Below are 21,996 nucleotides of genomic sequence, written 5' to 3' on the forward strand. Positions count from 1 at the left end.
TCTCTCTTTCTCTCTCTTTCTCGCTTTCTTTCTCTCTCACTTTCTTTCTCTTGCTTTCTTTCTCTCTCTCTTTCTCTCTCTCTTTCTTTCTCTCTCTTTCTCGCTTTCTTCTCTCTCACTTTCTTTCTCTTGCTTTCTTTCTCTCTCTCTCTCTCTCTCTCTTGCTTTCTTTCTCTCCGTGTCTTGCTTTCTTTCTCTCTCTCTCTTTCTCTCTCTCTTGCTGAGCTTCGTGGCACACCTGACCATGTCTCGCGGCACACTAGTGTGCCACGGCACACTGGTTGAAAAACACTGCCCTACGCAACTAGACTTACAATCCTAGTTTTAGAAAGCTTAGAACTACGTGGCCTTAAACACGACTAAGCACAGCCCATAAAATCACCTGCTACAACGTCCTTCCTGTCCACGACTACTTCAGCTTCAACCACAACACACAAGCACACAACAAATATAAACTTAAAGTAAACCGCTCCAGACTCAACCGCAGGAAATAGGACTTTAGCAACCGAGTAGTTGCTGCATGGAACTCACTACTGGACTTTGTAGTATCATCACCTAACCCTCAAAACTTTACCCGTCCATTGTTGACCATTCCCGATTCCCAAGGGGTCAGTAATTTATTTATTTATTTATTAGATTTGTATGCCGCCCTCTCCGCAGACTCGGGGCGGCTCACAACAAAACAAAACAATTCATGACAAATCTAATAAGTATAATTTAAAATATTTAAAAAAAACCATTTACTAAGCAAACATACATACAAACATACCATGCATAAATTGTATATGCCTGGGGGAGATGTCTCAGTTCCCCCATGCCTGACGACAAAGGTGGGTTTTAAGGAGTTTACGAAGGCAAGGAGAGTAGGGGCAGTTCTAATCTCTGGGGGGAGCTGGTTCCAGAGAGTCGGGCTGCCACAGAGAAGGCTCTTCCCCTGGGGCCCGCCAACCGACATTGTTTAGTTGACGGACCCGGAGAAGGCCCACTCTGTGGGACCTAATCGGTCGCTGGGATTCGTGCGGCAGGAGGCGGTCTCGGAGATATTCTGGTCCGATGCCATGAAAGGCTTTAAAGGTCATAACCAACACTTTGAATTGTGACCGGAAATTGATCGGCAACCAATGCAGACTGCGGAGTGTTGGTGTGACATGGGCATATTTGGGAAAGCCCATGACTGCTCTCGCAGCTGCATTCTGCACGATCTGAAGTTTCCGAACACTTTTCAAAGGTAGCCCATGTGGAGAGCGTTACAGTAGTCGAGCCTCGAGGGTGATGAGGGCGTGAGTGACTGTGAACAGTGACCCCTGGTCCAGATAGGTCCCGCAACTGGTGCACGAGGCGAACCTGGGCAAACGCCCCCCTCGCCACAGCTGAAAGATGTTTCTCTAATGTAAGCTGTGGATCGAGGAGGATGCCCAAGTTGCGGACCCTCTCTGAGGGGGTCAATAATTCCCCCCCCCAGGGTGATGGACGGACAGATGGAATTGTCCTTGGGAGGCAAAACCCACAGCCACTCCGTGCCTTCCATCCCTGACCTAATATTTCTCTCTTACTAGTATCATGTATATAATATTATTATATTTTTGTACGCCACCAATACATACTTGACAAAACAAATAAATAAAATAAAAATAAATAAAAAGAAGGAAACCAAAATACCTTTGTGTGCACACAAATGCGTGTGTGAAGAAAGAGAGTCACAAATAGTGTAAGAGGCAGAGCCAGAACAGCTGCTGAAAGTCTAGGGGGAGGAGAAAAACAACGTTAAATGTGAATTGGCACGGGAGGATTTGGCTCAGCTGGACTGGCTGCTAATGGCTTGGCATTTCTGCTCCTGACTCAAACCGATCAATTGGCAGGCACAGAGAATTTGGGGGGATGGACAGCAGAATTTACTAAGGGCCCACCTGCTTTTGCAGCAAGCTAGATGGACCTGGTCAGGGTTAGATCCAAGAGACAAAGCCCCCCACCTTAGATGAGTGCCAGGAGACATTGGCAAGGTCCGAGTTCAGATCCTGCCCCAGAACCAGCCTTCCAATGGGGTTTCTCCCTTGAGGGGTGGTTGGTTGCTTCTGATTCTAGCCAGGGCGTCTATCATGGATGAAAAGGGGTACATTGATGCAGAAACTCTATCCGGGATGTGAGAAGATACAACTTCAACCGTTTTCCTCAAACTCAGTAACTTGAAGAGGGGTAGACTTCAATTCCCAGAATTCCCTTGCCATCCTGCTTTATGTATACTTCTACTCCGAGAAGTCCCCGGCCGTGTTTTAAAATGGGTAGGTTCTTGACTCCCAAAATTCCCTAGCCATTGTGCTTTAAGATGGACCTCAGCTCACAGAATTCCCATCAGTATACTTGAAGATGGGTGGACTTCAACTCCCAGAATTCCCAGCCAGCATACTTGAAGATGGGTGGACTTCAACTCCCAGAATTCCCCAGCCAGCATACTTGAAGATGGGTGGACTTCAACTCCCAGAATTCCCCAGCCAGCATACTTGAAGATGGGTGGACTTCAACTCCCAGAATTCCCCAGCCAGCATACTTGAAGATGGGTGGACTTCAACTCCCAGAATTCCCCAGCCAGCATGCTTCAAGATGAGTGGAGTTAATAACCAACATCCTAAGAAACCCGAAAGACAATATCCAGCTAGAAAACAGAGAGTTTATCAAATACCGTGTAAAATCTGCCCAGCCACATATATTGGACAAACTAACAGGAGAGTAAATGCACGTGTTGCAGAACATAAGAATACATTAAGGAAAAAAGAAAAAACCTCCTCCCTTTTCCAACACTTCAAAACTACAGGACATGAAATTGATTTTGACAGTACTAAATTAATTTCCAAAACACAACACTACAGCAAAAGAATAATCATGGAAGCCATCGAGATAGAAAAACATCCCCAAAATATGAACAAGCGGGATGATACCTCTCGCTTACCAGACATCTGGAAACCAGCCCTCAAACGTAACCCAGCCATAAAAACTGAAACCAGACTCAGAACACACATTGCAAAACAATCAAGTAGCCTGCAAGCTCCAATTACTCAGGATATCACGCCTAATCAACAACCATTAACTAATCAGCATACCTCAGCTACATCAACGACCCCAGGTGTTACCCCACTGACTCACCAGGAAGTTTCTACACAGCAGGCAATTGCTGAGCCATCAAACCACACCCAGCCACCAGTATTTATAGAAGGAAGGCAGCTTAGGTCTCGCTGTGTTCACGGCTTTCGGCGACTGCTGGGAAGCCGCGCGGCTGTTTTAAAAGGTGACAGCCGGCCTGGGGGGCTTCCCAGCACCCCCCGAACCCCGAACCCAGGTTCGGGGGGGTGCTGGGAAGCCCCCCAGGCCGGCTGCGACCTTTTAAAACAGCTGCGCGGCTTCCCAGCTGTCTCCTGAAGCCGAACGCCAAAGCCGAACTTCCGCGTTCGGCTTCGGGAGACAGCTGGGAAGCCGCGCGGCTGTTTTAAAAGGTGACAGCTGGGCTGGGGGGCTTCCCAGCAACCTCCCGAACCGAACCTGGGGTTCAGAAAAATTTTGCCTCTTCTTACGAACTTTGTTCGAGTTACGAACCGGCGTTCGGGAGGCTTCTGGGAAGCCCCACCGCCCGGCTGTCACCTTTTAAAACAGCCGCGCGGCTTCCCAGCAATCTCCGAACGCCGGTTCGTAACTCGAAAAAAGTTCGTAAGAAGAGGCAAAATTTTTCTGAACCCCGGGTTCGTATCACGAGTTGTTCGTAAGACGAGGGAGTTCGGGTTTTGCCCCATGTAATATTTTGAGTGTCTATGCGACGTTTCGGTGAAATCACATTCACCATCATCAGGCTGAAGTTTTAAGCTTCGTGTTGCTGTAAATATTTACAGCAACACGAAGCTTAAAACTTCAGCCTGATGATGGTGAATGTGATTTCACCGAAACCTCACATAGACACTCAAAATATTACACGGGGCAAAACCCGAACTCAGAACAATCTACATACATATACCCGTGAAAATCTACGAAAACAAATATATATATATATGTCACATGTTTTTTTGCTGAATTTGAAAATTAAGGGAGACTAGGATAGATCTATTTCGGCCTTATTTTGGCCTCATCAGCTAGCCATACCCACTGGGACTTGAACCTGCAACCTTTGCCTTGTAAGGCAGAGAATTATCCTCTAGGCTACAGTATCCAATCCCTTCAGCTCTGCACCAGGGAAAGGTTACATATTTTTGTGTCGAATCACCCTGGTGTATTGAAGGAACATCACAGCTCCTTATTTGCCTACAAATATATATTTGTAGTTGACCTTGTACTTTTCTGAATCATTTTTTCTGATTTAAAAAAATATAGACAGTTTTTTCTGAAGCAAGTATAGTTTCCATGGAGCAGCATCGTTATTATAAGGTATAGCAAATATACTGGTGACATTAATAAAACAGTAATTACCACATACAGTACGTTGAAAATGTAGAAATAACGTAATAACAAAAATGCTTCTATATCAGACACTGTATGTGATAGGACAAAACTAAAGCCTATTTTTGGAATGAGCACATCGAACTCCATAAAACAGACATATTACTTTTGCTAATTATCTTTTTGTGTTGAACAGTGTAATTTATTTATTTTTATTTATTTATTTATTTTGTCCAATACAAATTGAAAGTTAAGGAGAATAAAATGTGTAGTAGTAAATATCAGGGAAGGGATAGAAGAAGAGATATGAGAATAGAATACATCAATGAAGAGTAGAGGAAGGATATATGGATGGGAGAAAAGATATATAAAATATAGGAGGGACAATTGGACAGGGGACAGAAGGCACTCTAGTGCACTTATGCTCGCCCCTTACTGACCTCTAAGGAATCTGGAGAAGTCAACCGTGGAAAGTCTAAGGGAAAAATGTTGGGGATTAAATTAAAGACAGAAGTTTGACATTAGCTAAAGGGTGGTACAATAATCTGCAGGACTTTCCCACAAACCAGCGTTCAACAGAGCCAGAAAGTCGAGGGAAAAACAGAAAAAATTCCAGAGTTGGGAGAGTTTGATGATCAAGCGTTGAAGCCGAGAAGGTGATACCATTCAGAAGACATGTTTTATCCAGAACTCTTCGTTTTATCTTTTTCTGAATTCCTACAGTCTGTTAATCCTAACTGCATTGGCTGCCGATCAGTTTCCGGTCACAATTCAAAGTGTTGGTTGTGACCTATAAAGCCCTTCATGGCATCGGACCAGAATATCTCCGGGACCGCCTTCTGCCGCACGAATCCCAGCGACCGGTTAGGTCCCACAGAGTGGGCCTTCTCTGGGTCCCGTTGACTAAGCAATGCCGTTTGGCGGGAACCAGGGGAAGAGCCTTCTCTGTGGTGGCCCCGTCCCTCTGGAACCAGCTCCCCCCCAGAGATTAGAACTGCCCCCACCCTCCTTGCCTTTCGTAAACTCCTTAAACCCACCTCTGTCGTCAGGCATGGGGGAATTGAGACATCTCCCCCAGGCCTATACAGTTTATGCATGGTATGTTTGTGTGTATGTTTTGCTTTTTAATAAGGGGTTTTTAGTGACTTTTAATTATTAGATTTGTTATACATTGTTTTATTGTTGTTGTGAGCCGCCCCGAGTCTGTGGAGAGGGGCAGCATACAAATCTAATAAATAAATAAATAAAATAAAATAAACTAACCAGCACATCTGTACCCAAAACAGCCACAAAACCAGCAAACCCAAGCTCGGAACAAACCCAGATCTACACACTTAGCAAACCCAAACATGACCCAGTTGTGCGAACCAGACTAGGGAAATCATAGTTTAATGGCTGCCGGCAGAAGTAAAAGTATTAAAAACTTTTTTTAAAATAAAGATTTTTCCCTTTTATTATTCTGGACTCCTTATTCTCACAAACAGCCAGCATGGAACTTTATGAAGGTTGCCAAGGTTCTAGCTTCTCTCATTCCTGGCTGAACAGGCTGGGGCTGATGGGTTTTGTAGTTCTGAAAGCTCTTTGGCACACACGGCCTCGGAAGAATGTTGAGTTGGCTCCGTTTGGCGTGTTGCTTATTTACATTTCTTCCTCCAATTAAAAACGGAGGTTTATTTTTTCCCCGAAACAAGCCGGCGCTTGTTCTCACATTAAGTGGAAATCTCCCAAACTGGGTCGGAATCCAAGGTCTAAAATTATCCAGGTCTCGCTTGAAAGGCAGGCCAAGAGCAGGCATCAATGGTTTGCACTGTGTGGCAACGTCATGTGGCAGGAAGGAGGTGGAGAGGAGCTTGGAAAAGCTGGAAGGGAAAGATGTTTGCGAAAGGTTGCTTGGTGGATGCAGACCAGCCAAGGAAATCCAGAGCAGGAACGTCGAGGGTCCAGGGGTCACAGAGCCTTGCAACTTGGCTGAGAGGGTGGGTTGTGTGGTTCAACAGGACACACAACTGTCTCTGGGGGAGAAAAACAACACTTTGCAGAACTTGAGAAGATTTCCAACTCCTGCCAGAAATAATCAAGGATTTGGATTCACAAGTGATAGACTGAAATCAACTTTGGAGAACTTCAGATTCCCCAAACTTCAGCCAGGAAGAATCAAGGATATGGGTCCACAAGTGGTAGACTGAAAGCAACTTTGGAGAACTTCAGATTCCCCAAACTTCAGCCAGGAAGAATCAAAGATTTGGGTCCACAAGTGGTAGACTGAAAGCAACTTTGGAGAACTTCAGAAGATTGCTCCAACTTCTGCTGTAAAGAATCAAGGAACCAGACCATCAGGCAAAACATTTTGGCACACTTCAGAACGGTCCCACCAAGAACAAGCGAGGAACCAGATTTGAGGACGATCTCACCAGAAGGAACAAAGATCCAGTACTCTCTCTGAAGGGGATCTAATTGATCCTGGGCTTAGAGCAAGGGCTCTGGAAGGATTCGGAGGGGGCGTGGGAACCTCACAGCCCTCAAACACCCCAGCCTTGTAAACATGTCTTTCTTCTCTGTCCTGGTGATGGTCTTGTGGACCCTTGGCCCGCGCGTTACTGATTCTGCATTTTCCATGTGCCAGAATTTGGACCTCGAAGCTGCGCGGGCCAGAAGGATCCAGGCGGTCCGAGGCCAGATTCTTAGCAAGCTTCAGCTGGAGACGCCCCCCAAGGAAGTAGGGGTACCTCGCCCTTTGCCCCCCGAGGTGATGCTTCTCTACAACAACTCGCGGGAGCCGGTGAGGCGGCTGGTCCCTTGGGAAGGTCGACGCACGGTTCTGCGTGGAGACAAGGAATATTACGCCAAAGAAGTCCGGCGGGTGGAGATGTTGACGTTCGGACATGGTGATAGTAAGGAAGGGGAGGCAGTTGTAAAAATTTAAAAAGGGGGGGGAGTGGTTGGTCTTCGGCAAAGGGAGGAGAAATGTGGAGCTTCTTGTAAAAGAGGGGGCGGAACAATGGGGGTGAAAATTAAGTGCGTGCGAGCCTCCACAGCCAGGAGCAGTGTACCAGGGGAGGAGGGGGGGATTCAACCATAGGAAAGAGAGGAACAATGGCTTCCCTGTTTTATTTTATTTTATTTATTTTATTATTTATTTTATTTATTTTATTTATTTTATTTATTTTATTTATTTTATTTATTTTATTTATTTTATTTATTTTATTTATTTTATTTATTTTATTTATTTTATTTATTTTATTTATTTTATTTATTTTATTTATTTTATTTATTTTATTTATTTTTATTCATTTGTCCAATACACAAATACATAGGAAGAAAAATAGACATGTAGTAATATATATAAGGGTAAAAGTGAACTTAGAGGAGAGGATATATGAAAGGAAGAAAATATATATGATATGTGAGAGAAAGGAAAGACAATTGGACAGGGGACGAAAGGCACACCAGTGCACTTATGTACGCCCCTTACTGGCCTCTTAGGAACCTGGAGAGGTCAATCGTGGAGAGTCTAAGGGTAAAGTGTTGGGGGTTAGGGGTTGACACTATGGAGTCCGGTAATGAGTTCCACGCTTCGATAACTCAATTGTTGAAATCATATTTTTTACAGTCAAGCTTGGAGCGGTTCGTATTAAGTTTGAATCTGTTGCGTGCTCTTGTGTTGTTGCAGTTGAAGCTGAAGTAGTCATTGACCGGTAGGACGTTGCAGCATATGATCTGGTGGGCAATACTCAAATCGTGTTTTAGGCGCTGTAGTTCTAGGCTTTCTAGGCCCAGGATTGTTAGTCTATTTTCGTAGGATATTCTGTTTCGAGTGGAGGAGTGAAGGGCTCTTCTGGTGAAATATCTTTGGACAGTTTCAAGGGTGTTGATGTCCGAGATGTGGTATGGGTTCCAGACAGATGAGCAGTAGTCTAGGATGGGTCTGGCAAAAGTTTTGTAGGCTCTTGTGAGTAGTATGAGATTGCTTGAGTAGAAGCTGCGTAGGATCAGGTTAACAACTCTAGAAGCTTTTTTGGCGATATTGTTGCAGTGGGCTTTAGCACTTAGGTCATTCGATATTAGTATTCCAAGGTCTTTTACTGAGTGTGGGTTAGCAGTGAGAGATTGTTTATTCAGTTCGTATGTGCGGTTTGGATTCTTTTTGCCGATGTGGAGGGTAGAGCATTTGTTGGTTGATATTTGCTTTGCCAGGCTTTTGATTCAGAGAGAGCCCTCGATTTACGAGAGTTTGCTTAGGGGTGAAACAGCCCCGAAAAAAAAAGATTTTTTGCACTTACGACCATTGTGTTAAGCCGGTGCGGACGTTGGCGATAAATAAAGTGGTGATAAAGTATTGCCCCCGCCCCCAATAGTCACGTGATCAGAATTCGGATGCGTTGGCCAACTAACTCGCAGTTATGATGGTTGCAATGTCCCAGGGTCACACGATCTCCCTTTTGCAACATTCGGACAAACAACGGGGAAACCAAGGTTCCCTTAACAAGAATTTTTTAACTTAACTCTTGCAAAACGGGATAAAATTCACTTCGAAACTGTCTTGCTTAGTGACAAATATTTTGGCCTCAATTGTGGTAATAAACCGAGGAATATCTGTCTCCTTGTGTTGTGGCCATTCTAGACTTCTGATCACCCTTTTAAAATTAATTTATTAATATGTATATTATTAATATATTTATTAATTTAATTTGTAGGCCGCTCAACTCCCTAAGGACTCCTTTTGGTGGATCTTGGATGCTGCTGTAGATGTTAAATAGTTTGAGTGTTTAAAACCAGGAGTCTCGAAAACTTGGCCACTTTTAAGACTTGTGGACTTCAACTCCCAGAGTTCCTGTGCAGGCTGCGGAATTCTGGGAGTTGAAGTCCGCCAGTCTTAAAGTGGCCAAGACCCAATAAACTGAAGATCGTAATATTCCTCTTTGAATATAAATCGCCGACAGAGTTTTCTCACCCCACAGATTCCATCCCCGGCCCCTTCTCCACCCCTTTCTTCCGATTCCTGCACTTTGGGGTCTCTGCTACGCACCCAAACTTCAGCAACCTCATCCAGGCTGAATTGAGGATCTACAAGGTCCCGAATCCTGGATCCCACGCCACCGAGCAGCAAGTGGAGCTCTCTCAGGTTAGGAAACGTTTGAAGCCTGCAGCCACCGATTTGTGCTAACTCTCCTTTCGGGGATATTAGGCTGAGAAACTGACTGGGGCAGCTGCCTGAGGAGCTTTAAAAAATTTTTTAAAGAATATCCTAAATTCTCTCTAGGTGAGGCCAACGAGGGAGCCTTCTGCCCAGACCCAACGTTACGTGGGAAGCCGAATTTTACTGCCCAGGTATCGGGCCGAGTGGGTGTCGTTTGATGTCACCGAAAGCGTCCGTCGGTGGCTGAGGAACAGAAGTAAGAGGGTTCTGCTTAGCCAGAAGACAATAACAATGATCAGAATTCTTAAAAGGACAGATAGACCTGTAAAGCCCTTCATGGCATCGGACCAGAATACCTTAGGGACCGCCTTCTGCCGCACGAATCCCAGCGGCCGGTTAGGTCCCACAGAGTTGGCCTTCTCCGGGTCCCGTCGACAAAACAATGCCGTCTGGCAGGACCCAGGAGAAGAGCCTTCTCTGTGGCAGCCCCGGCCCTCTGGAATCAACTCCCCCCAGAGATTAGGACTGCCCCCACCCTCCTTGCCTTTCGCAAACTCCTAAAAACCCACCTCTGCCGTCAGGCATGGGGAAATTGATTCCCCTTGGCCATCCTGTTTTATGTATGGTTTGTTTGGGATGCATGGTTGTTTTTATATTTAAGGGTTTTAATTGTTTTGTTTTAAATCATTGGATTTGTATTGTATATTGTTGTTGTGAGCCGCTCCGAGTCTTCGGAGAGGGGTGGCATACAAATCTAATTTAATGATAATGATAATGATAATGATAATGAAAAAATATCACAAAATAAGGCGTGGCTCACCAAACATGCCCGTCGCCTAACAACAGGAATTCTGGTCCCATTGGTGGTTGTAAAACTGAAAATATAAGAAATATAAGTTATTATGACAATATTTTATAATCTGCATTTATTATTATTATTATTATTATTATTATTATTATTATTATTATTATTAAATTTATATGCCACCCCTCTCCAAATATGACATTTAGAAGTGAAATTGGTCTATAATTTTAAATTTTCTGCAAATCAACCTCTTCTTTCGGTATCAAAGTTATATAAATGCTTCTGTCCATGATTCTGGTATCCTAGTTTCTAATAGCAGTTCCTTGTACGGTTCCAACATCATGGGCAGTTGAGGAGGCAGCATTAAGTTAGTAGTTAATATTACCTAAGAAAATATAAAAATTAAGCACAGATATGAATAGTGGGAGAAAAAAAAATAAGTTTAAGGGACACACCGATAATTAAAGGATGAGTTATCTGTTTGTTAACTTTAGGATGTACTGTATTGTGAAGAGATATACTCACAGAAAGCCTAAAAGGGAGAAAAGAGAAGGAAGGAAAAAAGGGGAGAGGAGGGAAGGAAGGAAGAGGGAGAGAAGGAGAAAGAGAGTGAGATAGAGGGAGAGGAATGATATGATATGAAATGGGGAAAACAGGCAGGGGATTAATGTATAGAAGGTGCAAATTAAGATACGTGGTCCATGAACTACTAAATAGAAATGTATAACTCTGTGTATTTTTGTTAAGAGCCGTATATGTATGGATATACGTATATGTATAGGTATATGTATATGTATAGGTATATGTATGGATGCACTGTTTGGACAAAAACAATAAAAACTCTATTAAAAATAGAAGAAAAAATATAAGTATTAAAAATGATCTCTGGTGGGGGGCGTCCTAATATTTGCATTTTTTCCTTTATTTTTGTATATTACGTTTTTATTTTTTTTGCATATTATGTTTGCATTACTTGTATTCAAAATAAAAATAATACTGTATTCATAAAAATAGAACCAAAGGGGATGGAAGAAAGTCATTTTATTTTTTTCCTTCTTGTGACTTTTGCTGCCTTCTTTCCAACCAATCAGCCAAGAAGCTCAGCTTCAAACTCGAATTGCATTGTCCGTGTTGCGGTTCCATTCCGGCCTGGAATACAATTAATTCCCAGCACAAGGAGCCTCTTGAAACACTCTTTGCAGGTAGGCGTGGCTTGCTAACATATGTTGTTTATTTTATTTGTTTGTTTGTTTGTTTTGTCAAGTATGTATTGGTGGCATACCAAGATATAACAGAGTTGGCCTTCTCCGGGTCCCGTCGACTAAACAATGTCGTTTGGCGGGACCCAGGAGAAGAGCCTTCTCTGTGGCGGCCCCGACCGTCTGGAACCAGCTCCCCCCAGACATCAGAGTTGCCCCCACCCTCCTTACCTTTCGCAAGCTCCTTAAAACCCACCTCTGTCGTCAGGCATGGGGGAATTGAAATTTTCCCCTTCCTCTAGGTTTATAGAATTTATACATGGTATGCTTGTATGTATGATTGGTTCTTTAAATTGGGGTTTTTTAAAGATTATTTTTAATATTAGATATGTTTACATTGTCTTTTTTATTGTTGTTAGCCGCCCCGAGTCTTCGGAGAGGGGCGGCATACAAATCTAATAAATACAAATACAAATTGTTAGTACGTGGTACTCACCAGTATTTGGGGTTGCCATGTAGGTAAACTACCAATTGTAGTTTGTACTTTTATAGATGCAATATACCTTTAAGGACTTTGGCTAGTTCGCCATAAGAGGGCGCCAGCACTCTCTCCCAATGATGATGCTGCATAGCTCATTCATTTTTTGCCTTTAGCTTGGGGGAGTATCTTCTGCCTTAGTGCTGCTATGTGTGGTTTGTTGTTTATTTCTGCTTTGTGCTTGTAAATATGTACAGTAGTAACTCTAGATACGAGCTGCTCCACATGTGAATATTCCAAGTTACGAGCCACGAGGGGAGAGAAATTTCTGTTCCAGACCCGAGCTCAAATTCGGGATACGAGCCGAGCGTCCACTAGGTGGCGCAAGAATCCTTGCTTCTGGTTATCTCGGAGGGGAAAAACAAAGTCTAAAGCCATTTGTTCCAGATACGAGTTGTTCGACATACAAGCTCCCTTCTGGAACGAATTAAACTCGTATCTAGAGGTACTACTGTATATATAAATATAAATGCCTAGCTGCACCGAGGCATACTAACATACATGATGCTAGTAAGAGAGAAACATCAGGACAGGGGAGGGAAGGCACTCTGGTGCACTTATGCACGCCCCTTACTGACCTCTTAGGAATCGGGAGAGGTCAACAGTGGACAGTCTAAGAGTAAAGTCTTTTGGGGGTTAGGGGAAGATACGACAGAGTCTGGTAGTGAGTTCCAGGCATCAACTACTCGGTTACCAAAGTCGTATTTCCTGCAGTCGAGTTTAGAGCGGTTTAAGTTTGTATCTGTTCTGTGCTCATGTGTTGTTGTGGTTGAGGCTGAAGTAGTTGTTGACAGGGAGGATGTTGTGGCAGATGAATTATTTATGGGCTATAGTCCTCAATGTGGAACCACGATTGAGCCCAAAATTTACGTTGCTAAGGGAGGAGGAGGAGGAGGATTGTGGAGTCGTGTTCTCTGAGCTGGATGGGTTTTTCTTGCAGACTTTTCTTGATCCAATTTGGTAACATCATCAGTAGTACGAAAGCAACCAAGCTCAGAGAACACCAAGAAGTGGGTCATCTCCTTCTCCTCCCCCATCCTTTCTTCTTGGTTGGGTTGGTGGGCTGGCTGGACTGGTTTGCTGCTTGAGCAAAAACAAGCTAGTTTCTGCAAATGCAAGCTCTGATACCATTACTTCTTCTCCCTTCCCTTCTCACCAGCCATTCCTCCTCCTCCTCTCCATAAACCTCTTCTAGCGCTGATGACATAACCCAGTTGGGTCTTGAAACATCTCCAAGAAAGCCACCAAGCCCCAGAGCACACCAAGGACCCCCCACCAAATAAAAACAAGCCACGTTTTCCCTCCGGCCCACCTGGGAAAGCTGTCCATGAGGATAATAACTCTTTGTTAGTTCAACCTCTTCGCCTCCTCCTCCTCCCTCGTTGTGGAGTGTGAGTTGTGGCCGAGTGAATTTTCCAAACTCTTCCTGCAGCCACAAAAAAAAAATTTCCAATGTGGGTTTTTTGTTTTTTTTGTACAATTTACAGGTCTGGATGACAACCTCATTAAGGAAGCATGGAAAGGCTGGTCCAGACCCCCGGATCTCACCCACAAAGCCCCTCACCTGATCCTCACCTTGCTGCCCCCAAAGCAGCTGGACCCTGCCCCGAAGTTTCGGCATCGCCGGGCAGCTAACAACACCCCCACCTGCCCAAGGTAAGATAAACTGGGGGGGGGGGTTCCCTGCCCCCCTCAAAAATCCAGCAAAATGATGGGTTCTGAAATCATTCTAGGCACAAGCTCAAAAAGTTGCACAATTTCACCGCATTTGCATGCACTAAACAATGTCGTTTGGCGGGACCCAGGGGAAGAGCCTTCTCTGTGGCGGCCCCGACCCTCTGGAACCAACTCCCCCCCAGATATCAGAGTTGCCCCCACCTTCCTTGCCTTTCGTAAGCTTCTTAAAACCCACCTCTGTCGTCAGGCATGGGGGGAATTGAGATATTCCCTTCCTCCTAGGCTTATAAAATGTATGCACGGTATGTCTGTATGTATGATTGGTTTCTTAAATTAGGGTTTTTTAAAATTACTTTTAATATTAGATTTGTTTAATATTGTCTTTTTACTGTTGTTAGCCGCCCCCAGTCTGCGGAGTGGGGCGGCATACAAATCTAATAAATAAATGAATAAATGAATAAACAAACAAACAAATAAACAAATAAAAATAAAATAAAATAAATAAAATAAAATAAAATAAAAAAATAAAATAAAAAAAATAAAAATAAATAAAATAAAATAAAATAAAATAAAATAAAATAAAATAAAATAAAATAAAATAAAATAAAATAAAATAAAATAAAATAAAATAAAATAAAATAAAATAAAATAAAATAAAATAAAATAAAATAAAATAAAATAAAATAAAATAAAATAAAATAAAATAAAATAAAATAAAATAAAATAAAATAAAATAAAATAAAATAAAATAAAATAAAATAAAATAAAATAAAATAAAATAAAATAAAATAAAATAAAATAAATAAAAAAATGTCTGTATCTAGTCCTTGATTTGTTTAGTGACCATTTGAGGTTACAACGGCACTGGAAAGCAGACTTGTTACCGTTTTTCACACTTAGCGGCCACTGCATCGTCCCTGTGTGGTCAAAATTCAAACGCTTGGCCGTTGACTCAGCGTCTGAGGTTACACGATTCTCCCTTTTTGCGGCGGTTTCAGAAGGAACGTCCCAGAGGAAAACCAGGTTGTTAAAGTGAGTCACTGCGGGTTGTTAAGCAAGTAACATGGTTTGTTAAGTGGAATCTGGCTTCCCCCATCGACTCTGCTTGTTGGAAGAGAGAGTCACATGACCTGGGACGCCGAAACCGTCATAAATACAGTCCGTTGCGAAGGGTCGGAATTTTGATCGCATGGCAACGGTCGTAAGTATGAAAAACAGTCGTAAGTGCTGTTGTACACCTCGAACAGTCAGTAGATGAATGGCGGTAAGTTGAGGAATACCTCTTATCTTGTGGCCGTGAGTTCCGCTGATTAACGCCGCGTGATTCTGACTCTTGAAATTCTCCTTTTCCTTCTGGCTTCGTGCAGGAATAAAGACTGCTGCCTTCACCCACTGTATATAGATTTTCGGAAGGATCTGAAGTGGAAGTGGATCCAAGAGCCCAAAGGATACAAAGCGAATTTCTGCGCTGGCAGCTGTCAATATAGCTTGACGACCAATATGCGTCATAACATGGTGAGAATCAGCCTCCCATAGGCCGTCTGGCTTGGGAATTCTGGGAGTTGAAGTCCACCCAGCTTAAATCTTTCTTGCTGGGGGATTCTGGGAGTTGAAGTCCACCCACCTTATAGCATGTCAGCTGGAGGATTCTGGGAATTGAAGTCCGCCCACCTTATAGCATGTCAGCTGGAGGATTCTGGGAATTGAAGTCCACCCACCTTATAGCATGTCAGCTGGAGGATTCTGGGAATTGAAGTCCACCCACCTTATAGCATGTCAGCTGGAGGATTCTGGGAATTGAAGTCCACCCACCTTATAGCATGTCAGCTGGGGGATTCTGGGAGTTGAAGTCCACCCATCTTAAAGCTTGAAGGATTCTGGGAGTTGAAACCCACAAGTCTTCTTAAAGTTGCCAAGTTTGGAGATCCCTGTTTTATAAGAACCTTTTAAAGTTTTTCTTTAACTTTTAAAGAAACTTTTAATTTTTTTTAAACTAACAGGTTCTTTGGGTTTAAAACCATCTGAAAGGTTCTGTTTTCAAAGAACCTTTTAAAAACAGAGGTTTCTAAATGTTGGGTTTTTTTCCCAGACTGGGGACTTGTGTTTTTTTTTCTCTTTAATATCCCTGGACTTTGAATCCAGAATTAAAACTCTGGAGAGAAAAATTGGCTGCTTTTAAAATTTAGACCTTTTTTTTTCTTTTTAATTTTAGAGTGTTGTGGGACTCAGTTTGCAAAGTCCTGTTTAAAAACAAGGGGATTTAAAAAAAAAAAAAAAAAGGATTGATATACTATTTACTGATAAAGATGGGCCATCATCTTTATCCACAAATAGAAGGTCTACGGGTGACATGATAGCAGTGTTCCAATACCTCACAAAAAAGAGGGAGTCAACCTCTTCTCCAAAGCACCTGAGGGTAGAACAAGCAGCAATGGGTGGAAACTAAACATGGAGAGAAGCAACTTAGAACTAAGGAGAAATTTCCTGACAGTTAGAAAAAATAACCAGTGGAACTGCTTGCCTCCAGAAGTTGTGAATGCTTCAACACTGGAAGTTTTTAAGAAGAGGTTGGATAACCATCTGTCTGAAGTGGTGAAGGGTTTCCTTCCTAAGTAGGGGGTTGGACTAGAAGACCTCCAAGGTCCCTTCCAAATACTACTCCTCTTCTTCTTCGTCCTCCTCCTCTTCTTCTTTTTCCTCCTCTTCTTCTTCCTCCTCCTCTTGTTATTTATTTATTTATTATTATTATTATTATTATTATTATTATTATTATGTTGTTGTTGTTGTTGTTGTTTATTTATTTATTTATTTATTTTGTCCAATACACAATGAGGGTTTTAGTGGGTATATATCTATATACACATAGTAAAATACATGATGAAGGTTATAGAGGAGATACTCACAGTAAAATATATCTAAGAAAGAATGGAAAAGAAGGTATAGTAATAGAACACATCAATGAAAGAATAGAAGAGATATAGGAATAGAAGAAAGGTATAGGAGATATAGGAGAGCAATAGGACAGGGGATGGAAGGCACTCTAGTGCACTTGTACTCGCCCCTTACTGACCTCTTAGGAATCTGGAGAGGTCAACCGTAGATAATCTAAGGGTTCATTTAAGGACCAGTTAATGTGTGGTAGGTTGAGGTCTCCGAGGAAGATAATGGGGTATGGGCAGTTGGTTGCCACGTTAGTAATGTGGATAATTTATTAGCATGTTCGATGTCGTAGTCTGGGGCTCTGTAGCAGAGTAAGAAGCGAATTGTGGTATTTAGGGATAAATCACAGACAATAGTTTCAGGTACCAATCATAGTTCCCTCTAAGCTGAGCAGTGAGCAATCGCTCACTTAAAAATCATCATCAACTCAGAGTTTTCCAAACCTGCCCAGAAGCCGAGAGGGAAAGAGTGAGAGGGAAGGAGAGAGAGAGGAAGAGAGAGAAACAGATAGAAAAAAGAGAGGAAGGAAAAGAGAAAGAAAAAGAATGGGAGTAAGGAAGAGAGAAAGAAAATCAAAATCTAGTTTGAAACTAGCTCAACTATTTAAGTGGCATTTTGATATTGATAGAGTTGCCCTATTATGAGCTCACAGTTATAGACACACAGTACAGTATTTTATTTTGAAATTCTCTGAGACAAAACAGGGTGGGTTTTTTATTTATTTATTTATTTGTTTGTTTGTTTGTTTGTTTTATTTATTTATTATTTCTGTGCCGCCCAGTCCCGAAGGGACTGCCGCTCAGACGCTATACTTTTCCGCCCACCCAAAAAAAAAAATTAGAGGGAACAATGGTACCAATAAATCCTGTGCAACTTTGAGTGATTTTTTGTAGAATATAGTTACTCCGCCTCCTCTGCGGGATTCACGGTCTGAGCGGAAAACATGGTAGTTTTTTGAGGTGATAATGGAGTCTGGCCCTCTGGAATCAACTCCCCCGGGAGATTAGAACTGCTCCCACCCTCCTTGTCTTCCGTAAACTACTTAAGACCCATCTATACCGCCAGGCATGGGGGATTTGAGACACCTTTCCCCCAGGCTTATTATAATTTATGTTTGGTATGTATGTGCTGTTTGGTTTTTTAAATTGATAGGGCTTTTAGTTTTTTCTTAATATTAGATTTGTGCCTGTACAATATTGTTTTATCGCTTGTTGTGAGCCGCCCCGAGTCTTCGGAGAGGGGCGGCATACAAATCTAATAAATTATTATTATTATTATTATTATTATTATTATTATTATTATTATCCATTATCATTATTTCAGGAGGATTTTTTAATCTAGGGGGTGGGTGGGTTTGGTTTAAAGGGGCTTTGAAACCAATGACGGGCTGTACTGGAATTGTGGTCATGGTGAGAGATAATTGGGTGTCTGACCCTTTTTTTCTTCCTCCTGCACCCCAATTTCTGCAGCTGCTTCCGTTGTACAGTAAACTGAACCCCGAAGGCTCGGCCGCTCCTTGTTGCGTCGCCCGCAAACTGGAACCTTTGACCATCCTGTATTACGTTGGCCGCCAGCCCAAAGTCCAGCAGCTGAGCAACATGATTGTGAAATCGTGCCGTTGCCGTTAAAATGGTGTGTCTGTGTGTGTGTGGCAAGGAACCTCCTCTTCCACATCAGAAATCCCAGTTTTTCCCCCTCTCCCAACTTTAACATCAGGAGAACTTTCCCCCTTGAGGGCAGAACACCCTTCTCCAGCGAAGACCCAAGCGTCTAGTCCTCATTGTTGAAAAAAAAATTCATCTTTGAGATTTGGGGCATGAGGTTGGCAGTCTGCCCATGTTCAGAGACACACACACCCCTTTGAGGCCCCGGAAGAGGCAACGGTGGGCATATGGATTCTGGGACCCCCAGGATTTTCTTTTAAAACTGATCTACTACAAGAGGAAGTAGAAAAGACACCAGGATTCTTTTTATTAGGGATTCCTACCCAGAAGTATAAAAAAGAAACCCAATACAGTGATACCTCATCTTACAAACGCCTCGTCATACAAACTTTTCGAGATACAAACCCTGAGTTTAAGATATTTTTTTGCCTCTTCTTACAAACTATTTTCATCTTACAAACCCACCGCCGCCGCTGGGATGCCCCGCCTCCGGACTTCCGTTGTTAGCGGGCGCTTCGCTGGCAACGGAAGTCCGGAGGTGGGGTTCCCCAGCGAGGGGAGCCTCAGTGAAATCGCAGCATCACAAAAACACAGAGGTCCGGAGGTGGGGTTTCGAGGACTTCAGTGTTTTTGCAATGCTGCGATTTCACTGAGGCTCCCCTCGCTGGGGAACCCCACCTCCGGACTTCCGTCGCCAGTGAAGCGTTCATTTTTGCGATGCTGGGATTCCCCCGCAGCATCGCAAAAACACAGAAGTCCGGAGGTGGGGTTTCCCATGGAGGGGAGCCTCAGGGGAATCCCAGCAGCACAAAAATGGGTGATTCGGCTGGCAAAAGGGGTGAATTTTGGGCTTGCACGCATTAATTGCTTTTCCATTGATTCCTATGGGAAACGTTGTTTTGTCTTACAAACTTTTCACCTTAAGAACCTCGTCCGGGAACCAATTAAGTTTGTAAGACAAGGTATCACTGTATCTATTAATACACATTCTAACGGCTGCCAGGGTAGCCTACACTCAAAGATGGAAAGAGACCGAAATTCCAAGAGAAGAAGAAATAATAATAAATAAAATCACTGACTATGCTGAAATGATTATGATGACAAGGCGGTTAAAGAGACAAGAAGAATCTGACTATTATAAAACTGGGTATAAGTTCTATGAACGGCTGGATAAAAGAATGCTATTGTAAATATTGCAACGTATATCAGATGGTACAAAACTATGGGAACTTTTGTAAATAGTAATTATTGATAAGTCTATACTTTTTTTTTCTTTTCATTACTTTTTTTTTTCTAACCTTTTCTTAATATGATCTACAACAGTGTTTCCCAACCTGGGCAACTTGAAGATATCTGGACTTCAACTCCCAGAATTCCCCAGCCAGCATTCGCTGGCTGGGGAATTCTGGGAGTTGAAGTCCAGATATCTTCCAGTTGCCCAGGTTGGGAAACACTGACCTACAAGACTCTTATTTAAATTTTTTAGACTTCTGAAAAGTATGTGGCAATTTGGGCTCCTTTTTCTGTGGTGTGTTTTTGTATGTGTTTTTGTCTTGGGGGGGGGGGGGAAACTGATCTAGGTCTGAATTGGTGAGGGAGGGTGTACTGCCATTGGGTAGAAAGTCTCAGGCGTTTTTGGGGCTCGGCTGTGCCCAAACAATACCAGCCGAATGAAGGATGGAGAAAGAAGCTAAGGAGTTATGGGGCATTGCCGGAAACAGCCAGGCAAGGCCCACGTGGTTTGATTGGCAATGTGAATGTAGAAAGAGGGAAGGTGTGTGTGTGTGTGTGAGTTTGTGTATTTCAGAGGGGCAGCAGAGAAAAAGGAAAGACGACGGAGAATATTTGTAGCTCAGGGTTGAAATGAAAGATGCTGGGTGCTCTCTGAGCTCGGCAGTTTTTTCCGTAGACGTTTGATGACCCAATTGGGTAACACCATCAATTGTAGAAGGGAATTGGATTTGGGAGGAGGAGGAGGAGGAAAGGAGGAGGAGGAGGAGGGAGCAAGGAGGAGGAAGAAGAAGAGGAGGAAGAGGAAGGAGGAAGACGAAGAGGAGGAGGAGGAAGGAGGAGGGTAAGAGGAGGAGGAAGAGGAAGAGAAAGAAGAAAAGGAGAAGGAAGAATAGGAGGATGAGGAAGAAGAAGAAGAAGAGGAGGAGGAGGAAGAAGAGGAGGAGGAAGAAGAGGAGGAGGAGGAGGGAGGGAGGAAGTGGAGGAGGAGGAGGAAGAAGAGGAGAAGGAAGAGGAGGAGGAATAAGAAGAGGAGGAGGGGAGGAGGGAGCAAGGAGGAGGAGGAAGAGGAGGAGGGGGAAGAGGAGGAGGGAGCAAGGAGGAGGAGGAAGAAGAGGAGGAGGAGGAGGGAGGGAGGAAGTGGAGGAGGAGGAAGAAGAGGAGAAGGAAGAGGAGGAGGAATAAGAAGAGGAGGAGAGGGAGGAGGAGGAAGAAGAAGAGGAGGAGGGGGAGGAGGGAGCAAGGAGGAGGAGGAAGAAGAGGAGGAAGAGGAGGAGGGAGGGAGGAAGAGGAGGAAGAGGAAGAGGAGGGAGGGAGGAAAAGGAGGAGGAAGAAGAGGAGGAGAAGGGAGGGGGAGGAAGAGGAGGAGGAAGAAGAAGAGAAGGAAGAGAAGGAGGAAGAAGAAGAGGAGGAGAGGGAGGAGGAGGAGGAAGAAGTGGAGGAGAAGAAGAGGAGGAGGGGGAGGAGGGAGCAAGGAGGAGGAGGAAGAAGAGGAGGAGGAAGAGGAGGAGGGAGGGAGGAAGAGGAGGAAGAGGGAGGGAGGAAAAGGAGGAGGAAGAAGAGGAGGAGGGAGGGGGAGGAAGAAGAAGAGAAAGAAGAGGAGGAGGAAGAAGAAGAGGAGGAAGAGGAGGAGGAAGAAGAAGAGGAGGAGAGGGAGGAGGAGGAAGAAGAGGAGGAGAGGGAGGAGGAGGAGGAGGAAGAAGTGGAGTAGAAGAAGAGGAGGAGGGGGAGGAGGGAGCAAGGAGGAGGAGGAGGAAGAGGAGGAGGATTGGAACGGTGGGCTCCTTGGTGTTCTCTAAACTTGGAAGTTTTCCTGCAGACATTTAATGACCAAACTAGGTAACATCATCAGTTTTAGAAAGGAATTGGATTTGGGAGGAGGAGGAGGAAGAGGAAGAGGAGGGAGGGAGGAAAAGGAGGAGGAAGGAGGAGGAGGAGGAGGGAGGGGGGAGGAAGAGGAGGAGGAAGAAGAAGAGAAGGAAGAGGAGGAGGAAGAAGAAGAGGAGGAGAGGGAGGAGGAGGAGGAAGAAGTGGAGGAGAAGAAGAGGAGGAGGGGGAGGAGGGAGCAAGGAGGAGGAGGAAGAAGAGGAGGAGGGAGGGGGGAGGAAGAGGAGGAGGAAGAAGAAGAGAAGGAAGAGGAGGAGGAAGAAGAAGAGGAGGAGATGGAGGAAGAGGAGGAGAGGGAGGAGGAGGAGGAAGAAGTGGAGGAGAAGAAGAGGAGGAGGGGGAGGAGGGAGCAAGGAGGAGGAGGAAGAAGAGGAGGAGGGAGGGGGAGGAAGAGGAGGAGGAAGAAGAAGAGAAGGAAGAGGAGGAGGAAGAGGAAGAGGAGGGAGGGAGGAAAAGGAGGAGGAAGGAGGAGGAGGAGGAGGAGGGAGGGGGGAGGAAGAGGA

General features: G+C 43.9%; 1 protein-coding gene across 2 annotated transcripts; it reads left to right on the plus strand.

The window, feature by feature from the left end:
* The first annotated feature begins 6,261 nt into the window (after positions 1-6,261).
* LOC139175213 (transforming growth factor beta-2 proprotein-like) lies at positions 6,262-18,926 on the plus strand. 2 transcript variants are annotated; one of them, XM_070766183.1, is made up of 7 exons: positions 6,262-7,307; positions 9,375-9,538; positions 9,677-9,809; positions 11,450-11,560; positions 13,583-13,751; positions 15,140-15,287; positions 18,182-18,926. In XM_070766183.1, the coding sequence occupies exons 1-7, from the start codon at positions 6,959-6,961 to the stop codon at positions 18,338-18,340; spliced, it is 1,233 nt and encodes a 410-aa protein (XP_070622284.1). In that variant the 5' UTR covers positions 6,262-6,958; the 3' UTR covers positions 18,341-18,926. The 2 variants fall into 2 exon arrangements, with proteins under 2 accessions (XP_070622284.1, XP_070622285.1); XM_070766184.1 differs by having other exon boundaries at positions 6,262-7,301.
* The last annotated feature ends 3,070 nt before the right edge of the window (positions 18,927-21,996 follow it).

Source organism: Erythrolamprus reginae, chromosome 13 (assembly GCF_031021105.1).
Source record: "Erythrolamprus reginae isolate rEryReg1 chromosome 13, rEryReg1.hap1, whole genome shotgun sequence".
In the NCBI taxonomy this organism is placed as follows: domain Eukaryota; kingdom Metazoa; phylum Chordata; class Lepidosauria; order Squamata; family Dipsadidae; genus Erythrolamprus; species Erythrolamprus reginae.